Below are 19,358 nucleotides of genomic sequence, written 5' to 3'. Positions count from 1 at the left end.
TGTTTCAAAGATTCGCCGGAACAAACAGACAGACAGACAGACAGACAACAATTCTAAAAAATATTATTTTGGTATATGCACCATGTATACATCCATACATACACATACATATTATTTACTTTTACTATTTATTTACTTGTATAGAAAAGTCTCAGTTGCAAAATAAATCAAAACTTTGATTATCGACTTCTAAAAATTCCGCCATATTAAAAAAATCTTTTTCCATTTAATTTATTTATTTATTTCTTTACAAATATATTTTGAAACTCCTTTTTTTAATCGACCTCAAAAAAAGGAGGAGGTTACTCAATTCGACCGTATATATATATACCGATTGTGGTAATTCTTCATTTGTTGGAAAGGAGATATCCCTAGCTTGGTACCATGATAAGGAAACCAGGATCTGATGATGGGATCCCAGAGAAATAGAGGGAAACTCTCGAAAATCCGCATAACTTTTTATTGGGTGTACCGATTTTAATGATTTTAATTTAATCGAAAGCCGATGTTTATCGTGTGGTCACATTTAAATTTTATCGAGATCTGATTACAACTTTTGGAGTAATCTTTGATAATGTGTATTTACTTGACTATTTTTTCGTCTACCTACGTTGTATTACTTGTCGATATAATTTAAGTCGGTTTTTCTTCGTTTGCCTGCAAACACAATTATTTAAATTTATCTTCCTTTGAGAAACATTCATGAATTAAAACATTTATTTTAACAAACACAATCATTCGCGGATGTGTTTCTTATTTTTCCTAACTTCTCTGTATATATATTTTAATATAGACGAAATGACACATCCACTTGTCAATCGAGTACAGGTCAAAAGTGACAGCCGGTAAGAGAATTTATGAATCAAAACAAAACACTAAAACAGTGGTGAACATGTGAACATCATTTTAAATACGTTAGCCACATTATCAGGACATAAATGACAAAATACGTATCTTTAGTATTTTTCCTTTAAAATGATAATAACATTGCAAACTTTGATATTCTTTCGGGAATCTTTAATATCCGTGATCGATAGATTGCTGAGGCCGTATTACAAAAGAATTACTGGGCAATTGAAAACAAATGACAACAGTGAAGATGAAGACTCTTTTGATGAACATGTTTCTGCAGAATATGATAATGTTAAGGGGGTAGTATTTTTTCCACCGGTATGTGCGCAGCGGTATGCCGCTGTCGTCGATTGCCTTATGGATGAGCGTTGGAGTGGTCAATTGGAAAAGGTATAATAAACAAAAGTTTTTTCATAGTCTCAAGAATGATAAAAAAATCTAAAGATATACCAATAATGATTTTAATATTTTTTATTGCGCTTGTCAAAGAAGTTTTAATGTTCTATTATCCTCTATTTATTTTTCCTATATTATTCATAAAGATTAATTGATATTGAACAATAAAAAAAAAAAACAAATAATTACCATATAAGTCTTAAAAGTTAGTATATTGTTAATTTTTTAGGTTGTGGAATTTGGTTACCATGACTTGAGCTTTACAAAGTACTTGAAAGATGTACCTGGAGTTAAACATATTCTTGGTGTTGATCTTGAGAGCATACCTCTTAAGTGTTCCTCTGACCTACTGGTATGTGATACCTATGTGCCAAAGAGAGAAGATCCATTGTATGTTACTGTAAGTTATTAAATATGTAATATCTATTGTAAATATTAAATTAAATATCTATAAAAGGGTATATATTGTATTTAAGTGTTTTAATATTATAATTTAAATAAATAAATAAGTATATATTATATATAAGTGTACTTATAAATTAAAAGTAGATGTAATTTTGATCTAGTAACCATATTATTTCAATTTAAAATCTTGATATTCTTCTCGTTCTTTATATTTATTATTATATTTTTGTTTCCTCTTAAAGTAAGATATGTAATATATAAAAATTTCATAATCATACTTGTCCACTCCTATCAAACAGCTCGACTGACTTTTATAAATATTTTGTATTTGGTAGATATGAGAATAGGGGTGTCCTTTGTCATTCGGATTTTTATTTTCTCTTTAAACTTCATGCCTTTGACAGTTTGCAAGTCAGGATAATGTCTGTCAAGCAAGATAATTTTTATTGAAGTGGGACACAGAAGGAAACATTCTGCTCAAAATCTGAAGTTGTCAGTCTAGGGAAGTACCTTAAGCTTACAGACTTAGACTTACTAAATAATCTGCTTTCAAGTAATATCATAATCCTGCGGTAAGTAAGGAGGTCAAAAATCCCAAAGAGGTTCACCAATAGGGTCAACAAGGCGTCAACAATGTTTGCCAACCAAGACATATAAAAAAAATGTGTCTAAAATAATTAAATTTCAACAATAATTTCAGCTATTTCAAGGAAATGCAGCTGACCCAGATTATAGGCTGATAGGATGTGATGCAGTTGTAGCCATTGAGATGATAGAACACATGTTCCCTCACGACCTGGACAGATTTGTTCATAATGTGTTCGGATTTATTAAACCAAGAGTAGTAGTTCTAACAACTCCCAATGGTGATTTTAATGTCCTCTTCAAATATCTGCAACCAAATGGTTTTAGAAGACTTGACCATTTCTTTGAGTGGAGCAGAGAACAGTTTCATGACTGGTAATTTATTTTGTATAATTTTTCAAGCTTTAAATGTCAATAGATTTGTAAATATATAATTTTTAAATTCTTTAATCAATTTTTTTTATGTAAAATATATATATATATATCCACCCCCTCTCTTCCTGTGGGTGTCATAAGAGCGACTAAGGAATAACACAGTTCCACTACCACCTTAGAACTTAAAAAGCCGACTGATGGCGCGATAACCATCTAACTGCTGGCTTCAAAATACACAGGCCGAAGTTTATTTGAAATAATATATCTAAGAAAATAATATATATAAGAAAAACTATGATAGTGAAAGAATTAGTTTATTTTATTTTACAGAAACCTAAGATTAATAATAATTTATTTATACAATTTGATTTGTATAAAATAACTACTGAAAAATGTGTACTTCTGTTTACAATACTACAAATATTATAACATAACATAATTGGTAAAATGTTTTGTTTTGATTAACATTCTAAAGTTATCTCAAAACCTATTTTATCATTTACAGGTGCAGTAACATTGTTAGTCGCTATCCACAGTACACGGTCGTTACTAAAGGAATAGGCCCTGGACCCCCTGATACAAAGCATCTTGGTTGCTGTAGTCAGCTTGCATTATTTGTTGCCAAGGAATATCAGAAACAGCCCGATTTAACACTCAACAGTCTGGCTCTTGTTGCAAGTGTGTTGATAGTTTTATTTGTTCTTATTGACTGCATTTTAAGTTTAATAGTTATCTATAGTATAATTATTATTTGATTATTAACTGAGGTAGGGCACAGCAGGAAATTACCTGCTTAAAATATGAAGCAGCCCGACTGGGGCAGTACCTCGACCTCACAGAAGATCACAGCTAAATAATATTGTTTTCAAGCAGTGTTGTGTTCCTGTTGGTGAGTAAGGTGACCAGAGCTCCTGAGGGGAACAGGGGATAAGGTTGGCAACGCGCTTGCGATGCTTTTAATGTTGCAGACCTCTGTAAGCTATGGTAATTGCTTACCATCAGGCGAGCCGTACGCTTGTGTGCCTACCTTATAATATAAAAATAAATTATTGGCATAGACGTTGAGCGCTGACCTTCAACTTTACTAGAATATTTTATGGATACTAATTGTATATTTAATAATTACTAAATACATCGACAGTATATTTATTTTAATATTTGTACTAAAGCAAACTATCTTATGTTTGTGACAACTTCATAGTGTGCAAACCAATCTCTTCTCTGTTAGTGAGCGCTCAAAATCTGTTGATGCTTATAGTATATACATTAGTGAGCAGTATTATATAATTATAATTAATGTATCGTTTTCAGAGGGACCTAGCCCGAATAATTTAAGTGATATATCTGATAGTTGGGAGAGCCCAGATTCGATCTCAGATGATATGCTGTGCTTAGAAAATAAGTAAGTTTTTAAGTTTAAAATTCTTCACTGTTCACAATAAAGTTAGTTTAAATTAGTTCTGTTGGCTTAAAAGGAAGTCATTCATATTTTGTGTTATATATTCTAATAGTAACAACCGCTCTGGTAGTGGTGCATATAGGCGCCTAAACACCGACGTTTTTTAGGTTTCATTCCCACATGTATGAATATTTGTATTTGTAGAAAATTTTCTTTCCAGTTTAGACGTTTGTCCTTGTGGGCCTCCCCACCATGCCTCGGAGAGCATGTTAAGCTGTTGGCTTCGTTTGTTATCATAAATACCTGATAGCGGTTGTTACTTGTAGAAGGAAATGTATCCGCCAGCGCGCAGTGGAGTAGTATGGTGTATTAAGCTCCAATCCTGCTTCTAAATGGGGAAATAGACCTATGCCCAGCAGTGGCATGTTAAAGGTTGAATCATGATATATTTTATGATTTTACAAAAAAAAGTTAAACAACAATAGTAGTGTAAAAAAAAACTGGTAGTTTAACAGAAGGTAGCTTTGAAATGTTGGAAAGGTTAGACTTTGAGTCCTTAAACCTTTTATTTTATTACACACAAGGATTTCGCTTCGCTTCGCCTGTATTATCCCACTGTTGAGCGTAGGCCTCTTTCCCAATGTAAGAGAAGAATCAGACACAATGATTTGCATGTCTTTAAGTGTATCATCGTTATTTTCTTGCTTCTGTGGGTCATAGTATGGCTCTTAAATATTTTTTTTGTAATCAAGAGGCCTATGTCCAACAGTGGACTGCGATAGGCTGAAGTAAACAAAACTATTCAGCTTTGCTTTACCAGTCTGGAGAAAAATATTACTGCTGAATTGTAGAATTTAGTTTTATTGGTAGATACCCATTTCTCTATGATATTTAAATACATTCTTTTGTTAGCGATGAATCATACGCCAAGTTATTAATAAATCAGCAATCATGTATGACAATAGTTATAACAACATCGCCTATACTTTCTCTCGAAAATCTGAGATATCAAGATAAAACACTCCAGTGTAATTTAGATTTGGAACTAGGAAAGAATTTTCTTATGTTTGATGATGAGATGCACTTCAATGTACTTATACCGAGCAGAAAAAAGTTTAATAGAGTTTATGAGATAGAAGATGTTGCCAGCAGGTCTATGGTTCTGTTTTAAAAATAGTATAATGTACCTACTGTAATTTTATATCTTAGTAGAATAGAAATATTTAGATAAAATTTTAGTGTTTAAGTACATAAACATACACATTTTTTTTGTAATATCTTGCCCTATTTAATAGAATGTATGATGAGTGTGAACATTTACAAAAAAAAAAAAAAATGAAAAAATAAATGTAATAGTTGACTATTTTATTAAAATAGTAGATTTATTATCTATTCATTATTTTATTATTAATTTCGGAAATTATGTAGTCATTTTGCAGAGACTACTAAATCTCGCAATGATCTCAAATTGGTTTTTATTAACAAACTAGCTGACCCGGCGAACTTCGTATCGCCTAACACAAACTTTATCGTATGGTATTAAAGTTCAAATTGACTTTTAAGTATTATCACAAATCTTTTGTATGGGAGTATAGAAAAGTGTTGTTTTTAGACTTTTTCAGGAAATTTAATTTTTTTTTACAATTTTTCTCTCCGTAAGAACCATCCTCGTACTTCAAGGCATATTTTAAAAAAAGAATTAGCGAAATCGGTCCAACAGTTCTCGAGTTTTGCGCTTAGCAACACATTCAGCGACTTATTTTTATATTATAGATAACCATTATTAGTCCTAGTTCTATTGTATCAAAATCAAAGTTGATCTGGTATCATGTTAAAATAGAAACTAAAATTTCTAAACCCTTATGTATCCCAGTTGACGTAGGTACTATTAGAATTGAATTCATTGTAATCTCTCTAAATTTTAATACTAACTATATTAACTTTTTAGGTTAAACTGTTCAACAATTCAAGTAAAGAAATTCACAAAAGTCACACAGGGTTTAATGGCGAAGAATAAGACTGATAATTTTGATCATACACGAGAAGTAGTTGATGAAATACGTTACTTAACTAAGATGCTCAATTTTAATAAAGACAAAACAAATGAGGAGTTCGGAGAACATCATGTTTGGTACAATATAAATTGGGGAGATAATGCGCCTTACTGGAATCAATATTACAAAATTGTTAGGGAGTATAATTATCCATATGAGGTTTGTTTTCTTTTTCTTTTAGTTTTATTTTTTGAAATAACATAAAAACTCATATTCACTATAGCAACTATATTTTAGTAGATTTAAAACCTGTAAAAACATAATTTCTTCTATCAGGTATTTAAATTTTTTCATTAAAGTTTGTGCACGTTTCCTTGTAACAAAAGTTTCTGCTGGGGCCAGTGCCCTGTGCCGCAGTGGTTAGGGAAAACTGGTTACCTGATGCTGGTTAGTGAAATGGACTGTATTTCTTTGTATCATATATCGTTGTATATAAAATATAAAAGTATATAAAACTATGGACGGCTTGGGGTCGCGGATAAAAAAAAAAATAGTGCTGACGGCTTGGCGTCGTGGATGATAATTGAATTCGTCGCCGCTGCTCCCCGCCGCCTCCCGTCGCCCGCGGTCGTCAGGCGCGCACGTACTCTAACAGTTCTAAAAGTCTAGTCTTTTGTTACCGAATATTTAAATTATGGTACATAATTCGCTACTAATATTAACTACGCCTATAATTATATTAATCATTTTTTTTTAATAGGTTAAATCCGAGGACAGCCGTATTCTGGATACAATATCGGAGGAATTAAATGCTTTCGTAGATAGTGTGATTCCTGGAGATTTTTCGGGAGAATCACATAAAATAGCGATACCTATTGATCAATTGATGAAAGCTGTAAAACATATTACAACTGATGTTGACAAAGTGAAGTATGTATTTCTTAAATTACTCGTATAAAATTTGTATGAAGCACCTAGTTTGTGTTGCCATTAATTATATTTTATTAATAACATTTATTGATATTATTTATCATTATTAATATTGTGCCCTATATTCTATTTTTTTTTTGGAACAGTCTTATTTAGTAAACAAATATAGCGTACTTCCGACCACAGTCAATAGAGTAATATTGTAAGTTTAGTAAAGTGACACAAAGAGCAAATGAATGAACAATATTAAGAAGCCATAGACGAAAGTAACATTCAATTTATTTTCAAATATTTAACGATAACATATTGCTAAAATTATTTCAAAACCCGATAATATATTGAATATTTTTACTAAGAATTAGTATAGATACGGAATTACGAAAAAAAATAATAATAATTAATCGACCATCTTTTTAAAAGACAACAATTTCGTTTATGTAAAATGATCAGTAAAAAAGACGTCACAAATAAAATTTACAACACAATAAGCCTGTGTCTAGAAAAAAAAGTCGACCCTATTAGTATTATTGTCACATTATTTTTATTTACTATGAATAAAAAACCTCGCGCCGGCGGCACACTAAGATCTAAAAAGGGCTAATAACATTGTTTTGCACGAAGCTCTCATTGGGTGCATGGAACACTAACGCTGAAGTTGCGCGAAACAAAATTAAAATTTAAGTAGAGATTAAACTAATTTAATCACAAGAATTTCATACAATTCTTGCGATTAAATTAGTTTAATCACTACTTAAATTTTAATTTCTTTTCGTGCAACTCGGCGTAAAAGTATCGCAAGATTATTGCCAGCCCTCCAAGGTCTATCCAAGCGCTATCCAAAGCTCTGGCTACTTGACTCACCACAGGAGCACAACACTAAAGCAGTGTTATTTACCTGGGATCTTCAATATGGTTGAAGTGTTTCTTCAGACGGGCTGCTCCACATTTTGAACAGGATATTTTCTGCTGTGCCATACTTACATGAATGAGTTTTACGACTTTTTAATGTATTGCTTAATTTGTTTTAGGGAGCTTCTTGATTGGAATGGCTATGATATAATGGACGATTTAGTGATATACACTCGTTTAGTGGTCGACAATATATCTTTAGACACTCAAGATGGTGTTCGGCAAGAGGATGCTAGATCCAATGTAAAATAATCATTTTTAATCAGCTAACTAATTATTTAAGGATATAAGAAGTGGCAGATGAGGAGAAAAGTTGGTCAGCTGATAAAGTACTTTTGGAGTGTTTTTTTTTGGTTTTTCCGATTTTGAAGATTTATTTTATTTTATTTTTTGGTTATTTTTACTATTTATATTTTTAATTATTTTTGTCACTCCTTTCACAATGTTAATTTTTTTTCCTGATAAAAGTGAAAAGTGTTTGTGAAATGGAAGGTGCTTAAATATTTTATTATACCTCACAACGACTTAGTGTATATATAATATTATAGCTTAACAATAAGTAATAAGTGTTTTGATCCAAATTAAAAAATAAATAAAAAATTTGTGCAAAAAAACTTGTTTTGAATATTTTGAACCAAAATCATTTATAGGTGTAAACTGTTTTCATTAAAATCCGAAATTTAGACAAAAAGACAAGTAATATATAGCATACTTTACGATTCTATCAAGGACATACAGACAGACATTCATTTATATAATATAACGCTTCACACTCAATGTCTCCCAGTGAGATTTTCTCTTGTATCGGGGGTCCGCAAACACACGCAAACGCCCAGACCACGACTGACGACAAACATCTGTCTGTCACGCAAATGTTCATCATGTGCGGGATCGAACCCGTGATCACGCAACAGCAGTGCTGTGAAAGCTGCGCCAACGCGTCTTATATTAAATAGATTAAGTTTTCGTAATTGCTATAAATTTATAAATCTGATTATGGTAGTCACATTATAGTTATAATTTATGGTTATGTTTTTGCAGTGGGACATTTCTGGTGTGCATTCCACTTCAATATCAGATGATAGCGCGGCTGTGCCAGCCTATAATGGTTTGCGTTCACTGTTTAACATTATATTACAATAATATTATTGTAGCAATTTGAGCTTATCGGACCTATTTTGTATAATCTAGTCAGCGTTCCCTTGAATCCACCTAAAAATGTCATTGGTACCCTAAAAAAACTAAGAAATAATATGCAATATTTTATTTTGTACGTCTATATTAATAAATTATTTGATTCTATCTCGGTTCAACGTATTTATAATAGATTATGAAGTCAAACTTAAACCAGAAACTACTCTCTACTTTAGGCCGCTGTCTTCTACGCGCTCTTGATCAGAAAGTACGTAAGCTACGAACATTGCTTACTGCTGACGAAGATATAACAATAGAATTAGATCGCATCGTCTGTCGCTTGATGAAATTAGCTCTGTACACTAGTAAACAACGCCCAAATCCACCGCCAGCTAATTGGATGCAGTTAAAGTTATTTGACCTTCTCACTCTTGCGGAAAAAGCCATTGAAAGAAGGAGACGACATTACTTTGAGAGTTATCAAATGAAACCTATTGAGTATTGTGAGAATTCATTATTATAAGAAGTATATTTTATTTTTAGTTAGATTATTACAGTATTGTTGGTTCAAGAATAAATGCTTGTGGAAATGTAGATTATGATCCATCGTAATTTATATTTTTTTACAGTAAATACTTGGTAAAATTCAAAATTTTGTATTATAGCTATTGATATAAATGATAAATAGCTGTTTACAAAACTCCTAATACATAACATAGAATACTATGTATTAGGTCGTTACATTTGAAATTGGCGTTTTGTATGGTCGAAACAAAGTCGATTTTTTTTTTATATATAATATATTTAATTAATCAAAGTAATGAACAATTGTTATCTATGCACTTTTGCCGTTTTATAGGTAGTTCATTGATACCTTTACTAAAAAACCATTCGGACGGGAATCAATAAAACTAAAATGTTTGAACTCCCCGGTTGGATTTTTTTGGATGGCAGTTTGGACTCCCCCTTCGAAAAAAATAACCCTATATCTAACTTCACAATTTGACCGTTTATCGACATAATTTCGTTAATAAAAAAAATAACCCTAACCCAACTAACTTCAAAATGACGGTTCTTAATCTAACGCCTAGCTAAAATCTACTAATACTGATCTATGAGAGTTGAATTTTTCCCTTGCAAGCAGTTATAAAAATTTCGAAAAAAAAAATGGTAATCTGTCGGAGCAAGATCCGGGGAGTACGGTGGATGTCTTAGACATTCCAATCGAAGCTCCTCTAATTTGGTAGCCGCCTGCTGAGCAGTGTGTGGTCTAGTGTTGTTCTGAAGCAGCAGTGGCCTAGAGCGATTGACTCGCCTCGGTTTTTTAGCTGCTAGCTTTTCCATCATGATTTGCAGTTGCTGACAATAGACGTCTGCCATAATTTTCTGGTCAGATTTAAGAAAGCTAGAAACGACATCGTCACTAGTCCACCAAACGTTCACAAGTAGCTTCTTTGAGTCAATTTTTGCTTGAGTCGGGATTTGGCTGGCTCGTCAGGGTTCAACCATTGCGATGAGCGCTTCCAATTATCGTACATGATCCACATTTTATCACATGTAATGATTCCATTTAAAATTCCTTCATTGTTGTGCCGGTTGAGTAATGTAACACAGTAAGCAGTCTAAGTGCGTTTGTCGGTTTGGTTCACTCAATTCATGAGGTGCCCACCTTTCTAGCTTTTTTACTTTCCTAATTTGCTTCAAGTGGATTAAAACAGTTTTATCACTAACACCGCAGCCTGAAGCTATCTCGGACGTGGTTTGTAATGGATCCGCTTCCACAACTTTTTAAAATTACTTACTATTTTAAAATTACTACTAGCCATTGGCTTCTTTCTCCATGTAAGAGAAGGATTGGAGCTTAGTCCACCACGCTGCTTCACTGCGGGTTGGCAGATATGTTTCTTACTATGAGTAACGATCGCTATCAGGTATTTATGATAACAACAGGAGCGACGGCTTAACGTGCTCTCCGAGGCACGGTGGGGAGGCCCACTAGGGCAGATATCCAAACCGGAAAGAAATATTTGTACAAATACAAATATCCATCCCGAGCGGGAATCGAACCCGTGAGCCATCGGTGTTTTAGACGACTACTCACACCACTACACCAGACCGGTTGTCAGTTTAGTCATCGGTTAAATGGAAAAATGACATTTCTCGAAATTTTCTAAAAGTTGGGTTGTTACTGGAAAGAGTCTCCTAACAACATTATTTTTATATGGAAAAAATAATCTTTATAAAACTATACGTCGTGAACAACAAACAACGTCGTGAAAAACACACAGCTTGTATGTCGCTGGCAAGGGTTCTGCTCAAGATGCTGGGGACAGGCGTGGGGACCAGGTCTATGAATTAGTGATATAAAAACAAAGTAGGTAGATATGTAATAATCGGGGTGTATTTATGTAAGTGTACAATGTAGTGAAATGTAAGTAAATAATAGAAATAAATAAATTATAAATAGATAAATATTAATAATAACTATATATAAATAAATATATTAGAAGAAGAAAAAACCCTTACTAATAGTAACATAGGATAAGTGTATATTGTAAGTAGGACATAAGTGTACATATATGATAACTAGCAAATAAGTGTAAATATAGGCATAGGTAAGAAAAATAATAATATGTTCAGAAATTACGAATGAATGATGAGATGTATACTTTTCCATCAAACAATAATTGTAAGGAAAAAAAATAAACCCGTCAGCGTCGGACCACGTCCTAGTTTTACTAGGCAGTCATAGGACTGACGATTTGTAGTTGTAATGAAAAATCGCCTGTGGTATTATAATAATGCATGCATGATTAACAAAAGGTATGGGCATTTTGAGTGCGTGGAAGTAAATTAAAAAAAACTACACGTCAAGCTCACTAGATGGCATCAGTGTCATTTCAGTACACTGCGGTCATCGCCATATTGATTGTAGAAAAATGTCGCTCTGCCATTTTTTACAAATATTTTTATTTTTTGAAATAACAACGATATCTTAATATTTATGTAAATACCTTCAAAATTATATATAATACTTACATGTAAATATAAAAATTATAAGAAAAAAATAATTTCAATAAAAGTAAAAACTTTAAATGCGCGTATTGCAAAATTTGCTATTTTTGATTAATGCCACTTCTATTTAACCGAAGATATTAATATAAGTACTGAACACCTAATTTTTTAGGTACCTAATACTTACTAAACAAGGACTGTTCTGTTATTACAACCACATTAGTTTCAGGTAATGAAAACGATGATGGTAAAAACATGAAAATATTACAAAAACGAGATAATACTGTGTAAGATTTTTATTGTAAAATCTCATCTACATGTGATATGCGTTCCTGAATAATTAATTTGATTTCTTTGTCTATTTACAGAAGAGATATCCTTTCTAAATACTACGATTTAGTGCCCTCAGGTATATTATTTATTCTTTTTTTTTATGTCACTAGGTCGGCAAACAAGCGTACGGCTCACCTGATGGTAAGCGATTGCCGTAGCTTATAGACACCTGCAACACCAAAAGCATCGCAAGCGCGTTGCCGACCCAATCCCCAATCCCCCCAGGAGCTCTGGTCACCTTACTCACCAACAGGAACACAATACTGCTTGAAAACAGTATTATTTTACTGTGATTTTCTTTAAGGTCGAGGTACTACCCCAGTCGGGCTGCTCCATATTTTGAGCAGGAAATTCCTACTGAGCCCTACCTCAGTGAAAATTAAAATTAATATTCATTAAAATGTTATTTTTAATAATAAAGTACATTTAACCTTAATTATTATTTGATGGTTCAATAAGTATAAACTGTGTCATGGATTTTGAAAATGATAAAAATGATATGCTAGATTTTGAATATCATAAAACAATAAGCGTTACAAGTGATGGTATAGACGAATTTGACAGTATGTGTATTTTTGTTTTGGCCAAAGTTTTATTGGTTGTAGGTAGTTTTCATAATCTAATTTCTATTAATTTTGCAGACACTTTTAATAAAGTTAATACAATTCACAATTTAACAAATGCTAATGATCCGGTAACGTTTAATTCAGACGTATATGACGTCATTCTGAAAACAAATGATGACATTAACGAAGAGATTATCAATAATTCTATCGAATTGGTTCCTTTATTATATAATAATTATTCAAAAAGCAATGAAAACAATGATAACGAAATAAGACGTAATAGAATTGATTCTTTTCTAAAAATGTATAGTCCACCTATTATCAATGAAGTAACAACTTCAAAACTAAGTATTTGTAAAGCGAGTGAAACAATTATTGAACCCATTTGTGAAAGCAATCAAAATAGTGAGTACAGAAAGAAACCTAAGAAAATAAACACTGTTAAAAAGGTCAGCAGTAAAATAAATGGTCGATACAAAATTAAAAGAAGAAAATCAAGAGAGCATCACAAGCTACAATCTAAATTATCGAAACCGGTAAAATATTTTTATTTGTTTAAAATATTCTAGCTCGTGGTAAAACCACGCCAATTAATTAAAAGTAAATATAATAAATATCCGTCAAATCGCATTGGAGCAGCGTGGTAAATTAAGCTCTGATCTTTCTCCTACATGGGCAAAAAGGCCTATGCCCAGCCGTGGGATATTACAGGCTGAAGCGTAAATATAATAAATAAAGTAAGAAATAAACACGAAAGAAATAAACTCGTAAGAAATTATCAATGTTATCTATTTTAGATTCCTGATAGTTTGATAAAACTTTGCAATCCTGATCGACAAGGGGAAAAAAGTTTGGAAGAATTTTATCATTCAGTCAACTATGATAATAATGCTAAAAATATAAACCAATTTATAGACGCAGAACGTGATATATCTGCTACTGAAGAGAGCCTATTTATAGGTATAGTTACAGAAAACGGCGAAGAATCTATTCCATTGCGTCGCAATATTGGAATTGATCCTCCTCTTGAATTTGAAGTTGTTGACAACGAAGTATTGGAAAGTGTTATTAATATAACAAAAGATGAGGACTTTCTCTGTAAGACAAATAAAGATACAGAAAGTATAGCTTCAGAGACGATTTTTATATATGGTATGTAAATAAACATGTTTAGATTTTATGATTAAGAAACAGGTTAATTAAACGAATAATGTATTTGTAGACATAAATGAACCAACAACATCGAGGGGCATTCGAAAATTTAGTACAGATGCTCAATGTGGTCCAGACGTCTCTTTAACTCGTGTAGCAATTTCGGCTACAACTTCATCGTCTGTAATACCAAATATTTTCTCCAACGGTATTAAAATAGAAGATTCTGAAACTAACACACAAATCACTAAAAAAACTAGCGAGTTTGGTACGTGTACTGAATTCACCAACAATGCAACAAGAATGTGTTATTTTCCCACAGCTATGGGTATTACAATTAAAGATTCTGATGGTGATATGTTTAACGTAAAATGTTTAACAATGACACAGGCAACGGAAGAACTTCCTTTTATTTCTAATTATCCTAAAGAATGTGCTAACTCAGATACTAAAGTCTTAAAACCTGAATCTAGCGTTCTTAAAGTAGGAGATTCTGGTTCTGAAAATAGTTGTATAATCAGTTTGCCAAAATCACCGTCACAATTCACAAATTCACTGAAAAATATGAGCGACATATGCATCCAATCATTTAGCGAAGAAAACGTTGCGGCCCAAAAATCTCAAATAAGCTATATTCAGAAAAACCTTATTTGTGGAGGGGTTCATGTGCACAGCTTTAAGGAACGTGTAGTTTCTGAAGATGTACTTTATCAAGGTGAATGGCAACGCATGCGTCCAACGCGTCGAAAAAATTCTCACACTATTGTTATAAAAAGAAGCAATTCACTTCAAAAGAAGAAGAAATCAAACGACATGAAACAGATGAATACTGTTAACGCTTCAGTAAATTTAAAAGTAAATAAACCAAAAAAACTACCTATAAAACCAACATTAAAAAGAATCAAGTCAAATGAAGCATATAAAAAAATACACAAAGATACGACGACGACAATAAATAATATGAAAACAAGAAATGAAACAAAAACAAATAAAAACCGTATCAAGGTACTTTTGTATTAACAAAATATTTTTTTATATATTTGTACATTTTTTACATTGTAATAGCTGCTCTAATACTTTACCTTTTTTTAGACGACTTCCGTAATCACTACGAGGTATGATTATTTTATTTTCAATTACTGAATATATTTAATTATCAATAATAAATTACTAATGTGGTTTATTTTTAGTACGATGAAAACTAAAACGCCAGATCGAGTCTTTCGTGAAAGCCGCATAGTAGATTTTAATCCTGAACAACCCAAAAACAAAATGAAAATTTCTGACAAGAAAAATTATATACCGCTGTATTTAAGACGAAGAAAACGCCGCTATAATACTGATTGTGATAATAAAAATAAATTTGATACCAAGATTGCATGTTTAGATAAAGATAAAGTAGAATTATTCAATTTTATTAAAGAAAGTATCATTCGAGAGTTATTGAAATTTACCGCCACTACGAAAATTAAAAATGACTACATAGTATGTCGTAATGAAAATGAATTAAAGGGTAGTGTCAGTCCAAAATTTCCAACATCTACCGAAGAAAGAATTTATAATAACAATAGTCACAACCGAAATCAAAGTCCAACTTCTCAAAATAGCTCCACTTGTTCATCGCCTAATAGTGTAGCCACTGTTCGCGCTGCATATACTCAAAATACAACAATATCACACTGTAAAGGTGCGAGTAGTAAAAGTGCATCTACAGAAAAAAGCACAACAGGTTTTGAAGCAGAAAATAAATTTGTAAAAAATAAAGGTTACACAAAGCGTTACAAGAGCGTCAAAAAATTTCTCACTAAATCAACAGCTATGTGCAGTAACAAAGAAAATATTCCAGAATCATCTAAAAATATTTCATTTAGAAAAGAAATATCGAAGAGCATCGCTGGTCCGTTCCTTGGAAAAACTAAGGGCGTTTTTATGGCACAATCTGCTACTGGAAACTCGACGCTTAAACCAATTTCGGCAACGGTCATAAAAAAATGTTTCAAAAATTTAATACCCACTCACGATAATCTTAGAGATAATCAAACGTGTTACTTAACCGATGACTCAAGGTCTAATAAAATATTAAAATGTACTAAGGACTTAGTTGATAGCCCTAGTGATTGCAGCGATAAAGGGTTAACCGAGTCTAATACCATCAGCAACGACTCATATTTCTTACAATCTGTAGATGATGAGCAACTTTCTCTTACTGGCAATAAAGAAGAGAATCCACACGTATTCGAGAGTCCTAAACAGTCTGTTCACAATACAGATAGTATTATGTTTGCTATAAGACAACTAATAGAACAAAAAATACATATCACTGAAACTAGTTCTCGCGATAGCATCGATTCAGGATCTGAAACAATAATATTAAATAGAAACGATATTCATAACAGTAGTTTTAACAGCAGCTCATCTCCTTTAAGTATTACAACAGTTATTGCTACAGAAGACAATATTTTAGAAAGTGATATTGAAAATGCATTACGTGATCTTTCCAAATCAGATAAAAACGTCTCAATTACAAATTATACTGATGCCAAAACAACGCTAAAAGAAATCGACTCTCTTTCAATGAAATCAAGCGACTTATCATCAGTATCGACTTCAAAATTTTCAGAGTACTATTTAGCAGACAACGAATTCGATAACACATTAAATATAACTTCGGTACAAGATATATTTGAACGAAGTGATCGTAGTACTATAAATGTGAGATAATTTCATAATTACTTCCGATAGTTTGACGTTATAGTTATAACAACTTTTTCTGATTTATTATTTTTTTTTAGAATATAGACGGTCTTTTAGCTGCACAGGCTTTTAGCGGATTTTCAATAAATACTGGCTCATTTGTAAGAGATCGTATAGATAATGTGAACTTGATTGATTCTGAAACTGCTAGTATAGCGTTAAGTTCTGCAAGACAAGCTGTAAGTTTATTTTCTTTTGATATAAATCAATTTATGCTGTGTGGTTACGGCATTAAGAATATAGCCACCCCCTCTCTTTCCGTGGATGTCGTAAGAGGCGACTAAGGGATAACACAGTTTCACTACCATCTTGAACTTAAAAAGTCGACCAATGGCGGGATAACCGACTAACTGCTGGCTTTGAAATACACAGGTCGAAGACAGGCAGCAGCGTCTTCGGTGCGATACAGTCAGCCCTGCTTGGTGACCACCAACCCGCCTACCTAGCGTGGTGACTATGGACAAAACACATGAGTTCACGCCATTTTTGGCACGCTGCAGTGATGGAGCTGTGATGGGATGTGAGGCTGAAGTGATGATGATGATGATAAATCAATTTACTCTAACTATACAACACGTAACTTGATTTTCTGTAAAATGTTTTTTGTTTTAAGGTTTCAGAGGAATTGTTTGTATCTGGCCGATCTTCTGATACTTACGAATCGTGCCTCGTTGATGATGATATAAGTGTTCCTAATTGGCTTTTCAATGCCATCAGTCAACAACCATCGGTAAGATTATCATCATAGCATCGATTCAGGATCTGAAACTATTTCGCAAAAGCACATATTACTTTTTTAAATTTACTAGTCTATATCTTCTTCTTCTCAAACAAAGAGGAGTCACGTTTTTCTGTGTAGAAATTGATAATGTGTTCAAAAGAATAAGATGTCTTTTACTAGTACCCACTAGTGCAAACTAAAAATTCTAAAAGAACTTCTATAATTTAATTACATGTATATCATTTAATATACTAAAAGTGTGTGGGTAATAATTATGACTTATAGATTGAAGAATCAGAAGCTGAAGACGATTTTCTTCCAATTCTACTGGGAGAACCAGTTTTCGATCTGAATGGAAACGAAATAGAACCAGGGGTTGGGATTGGTGCCGGTGCTGGTGATGGGAGGGGTATACACAGTGACCAATCTCAGGACAGCTCTGGGAGAGGGACCTCGCTTAGCTCAAGTGCTTCGTCTGGACCAAGTGAGGTGAGGGCTGTCATTTAATAAATACTACAAATGACTAGCTAACTTGGTGTGTTATTAACTAAAATAATAACTATTTTTTTTAAATTGATAACAAATTTTCTTATTCCATAAAATGAAAATCTTGATGACATTAAATTTATAGTGGTTTAGCTACAATCATTTTATTTGAGATGTTTTTTATCCAATAATTTTAAAAAATTGTGTTGATACTATAAATATGAAATAATCGTGTTATTGGTACAGGCTATATTGGTAGATTTATCGAGTATTACCACTAGAGAACCGCATAACGTTCACGAACCAATGAATATTCCTGAAATAATTGTAACGAATCTCTCTCATGGGAATAATGAAGGTGAGAAACTTAAATTATTTATAATTTAAGTCGTCGTCCTATAATAAAATTCATTATATTTATAGCAATTGGAAAAATTTGGCTTGAAATTGGCTTAGATTTGCTTGCCTAGGCTTTGCTATATAATGGGAAGTATATTCTTACTTATACTTAGCCCATAATTTTTGTATATGCTCTTTATTACAGCCATTTGAATTTTTTTACTTTCATCTTTTGATTTTAACACAATTAACTTATTAATCCTCATGTCAAAATTTACTTTATTTTTGGAGAGCTTGCTAAAAAATGTACGAAAAAGTTTACAATAATTTTCCCACAAACATGTTTTTGGCATAACGGCTTTTGAGTCCACAGATCGACGTGATCCATGTTTTGAGTCCAACAATAATATTACAATATGAAATTGCAGGGAACGATACCAATGATACTGAACTGGAGAGGAATACAAATGTGCAACTTACAAGCGATGTTGACGCTGATGTTAGTTCGTTGGACACAGACGCAATTGACTCTGATGACTGATGTGAATAAAATCGTTACAAAAGTTTTCCAAATTTAAAAGTGTCTTCTAATGTTTCTATATATTTTAAATCTTAAAATTATCGTAGGATATTAATTTGTAGGATATTAATTTTATTAAATTATTGTATTTGGCAATTTGACTTTTTTTTGGATGGTGGAACTTAAGCAGTTAGTTATTGAAAAAATGTTTTTAAATCAATGAAATTGATGAAATAACTTTAAAATGTAATAAACGAGTACATAGACGTTTGCTTATTCTTAGACAGTTTTCTATGATATTTAAAGTTTTTATTTAATTTTAATGCTTTTTAAGAGTTTTAAAATTTTTATCGTTTTTATACAACGGAAGGAATTTCACGTGATTTGACGAGAAAAACATTTATCGTATAATAAATAAAATATCACAAATTATCGAGGAAATGTCTTTTTTTTGCATTTATTCATATTGTACAATCTTATAATATGATTCATT

At 32.2% G+C, this 19,358-nt stretch overlaps 1 protein-coding gene across 1 annotated transcript; it reads left to right on the top strand.

Annotated features, from left to right (window-relative positions):
• Positions 1–828: 828 nt before the first annotated feature.
• On the top strand, positions 829–19,015 carry LOC123662169. Its single transcript, XM_045597055.1, has 20 exons — positions 829–1,242; positions 1,478–1,648; positions 2,354–2,613; positions 3,119–3,293; positions 3,927–4,015; positions 4,925–5,164; positions 5,961–6,225; positions 6,767–6,936; positions 7,965–8,088; positions 8,887–8,959; positions 9,216–9,497; positions 12,969–13,429; positions 13,691–14,045; positions 14,116–14,950; positions 15,236–16,757; positions 16,838–16,978; positions 17,413–17,529; positions 17,806–18,009; positions 18,253–18,364; positions 18,774–19,015. Exons 1-20 carry the CDS (start codon positions 976–978, stop codon positions 18,884–18,886), a joined length of 5,976 nt encoding a protein of 1,991 aa, XP_045453011.1. The 5' UTR covers positions 829–975; the 3' UTR covers positions 18,887–19,015.
• Positions 19,016–19,358: the final 343 nt, after the last annotated feature.

The sequence above is a fragment of the Melitaea cinxia genome, chromosome 2, assembly GCF_905220565.1.
Source record: "Melitaea cinxia chromosome 2, ilMelCinx1.1, whole genome shotgun sequence".
Classification (NCBI taxonomy): domain Eukaryota; kingdom Metazoa; phylum Arthropoda; class Insecta; order Lepidoptera; family Nymphalidae; genus Melitaea; species Melitaea cinxia.
Note: the sequence above shows the minus strand (reverse complement) of the source record. Positions and strands in the feature narration are given on the sequence as shown.

What these genes read in the sequence shown, in the direction of transcription:
- LOC123662169 (XM_045597055.1), top strand. Translation starts at nt 976, where the DNA reads ATGATAATAACATTGCAAACTTTGATATTCTTTCGGGAATCTTTAATA. An exon ending in ACTGATGTTGACAAAGTGAA is followed by an intron (nt 6,937 to 7,964) that starts GTATGTATTTCT and finishes AATTTGTTTTAG; the next exon opens with GGAGCTTCTTGATTGGAATG. An exon ending in GCCAGCCTATAATGGTTTGC is followed by an intron (nt 8,960 to 9,215) that starts GTTCACTGTTTA and finishes TCTCTACTTTAG; the next exon opens with GCCGCTGTCTTCTACGCGCT.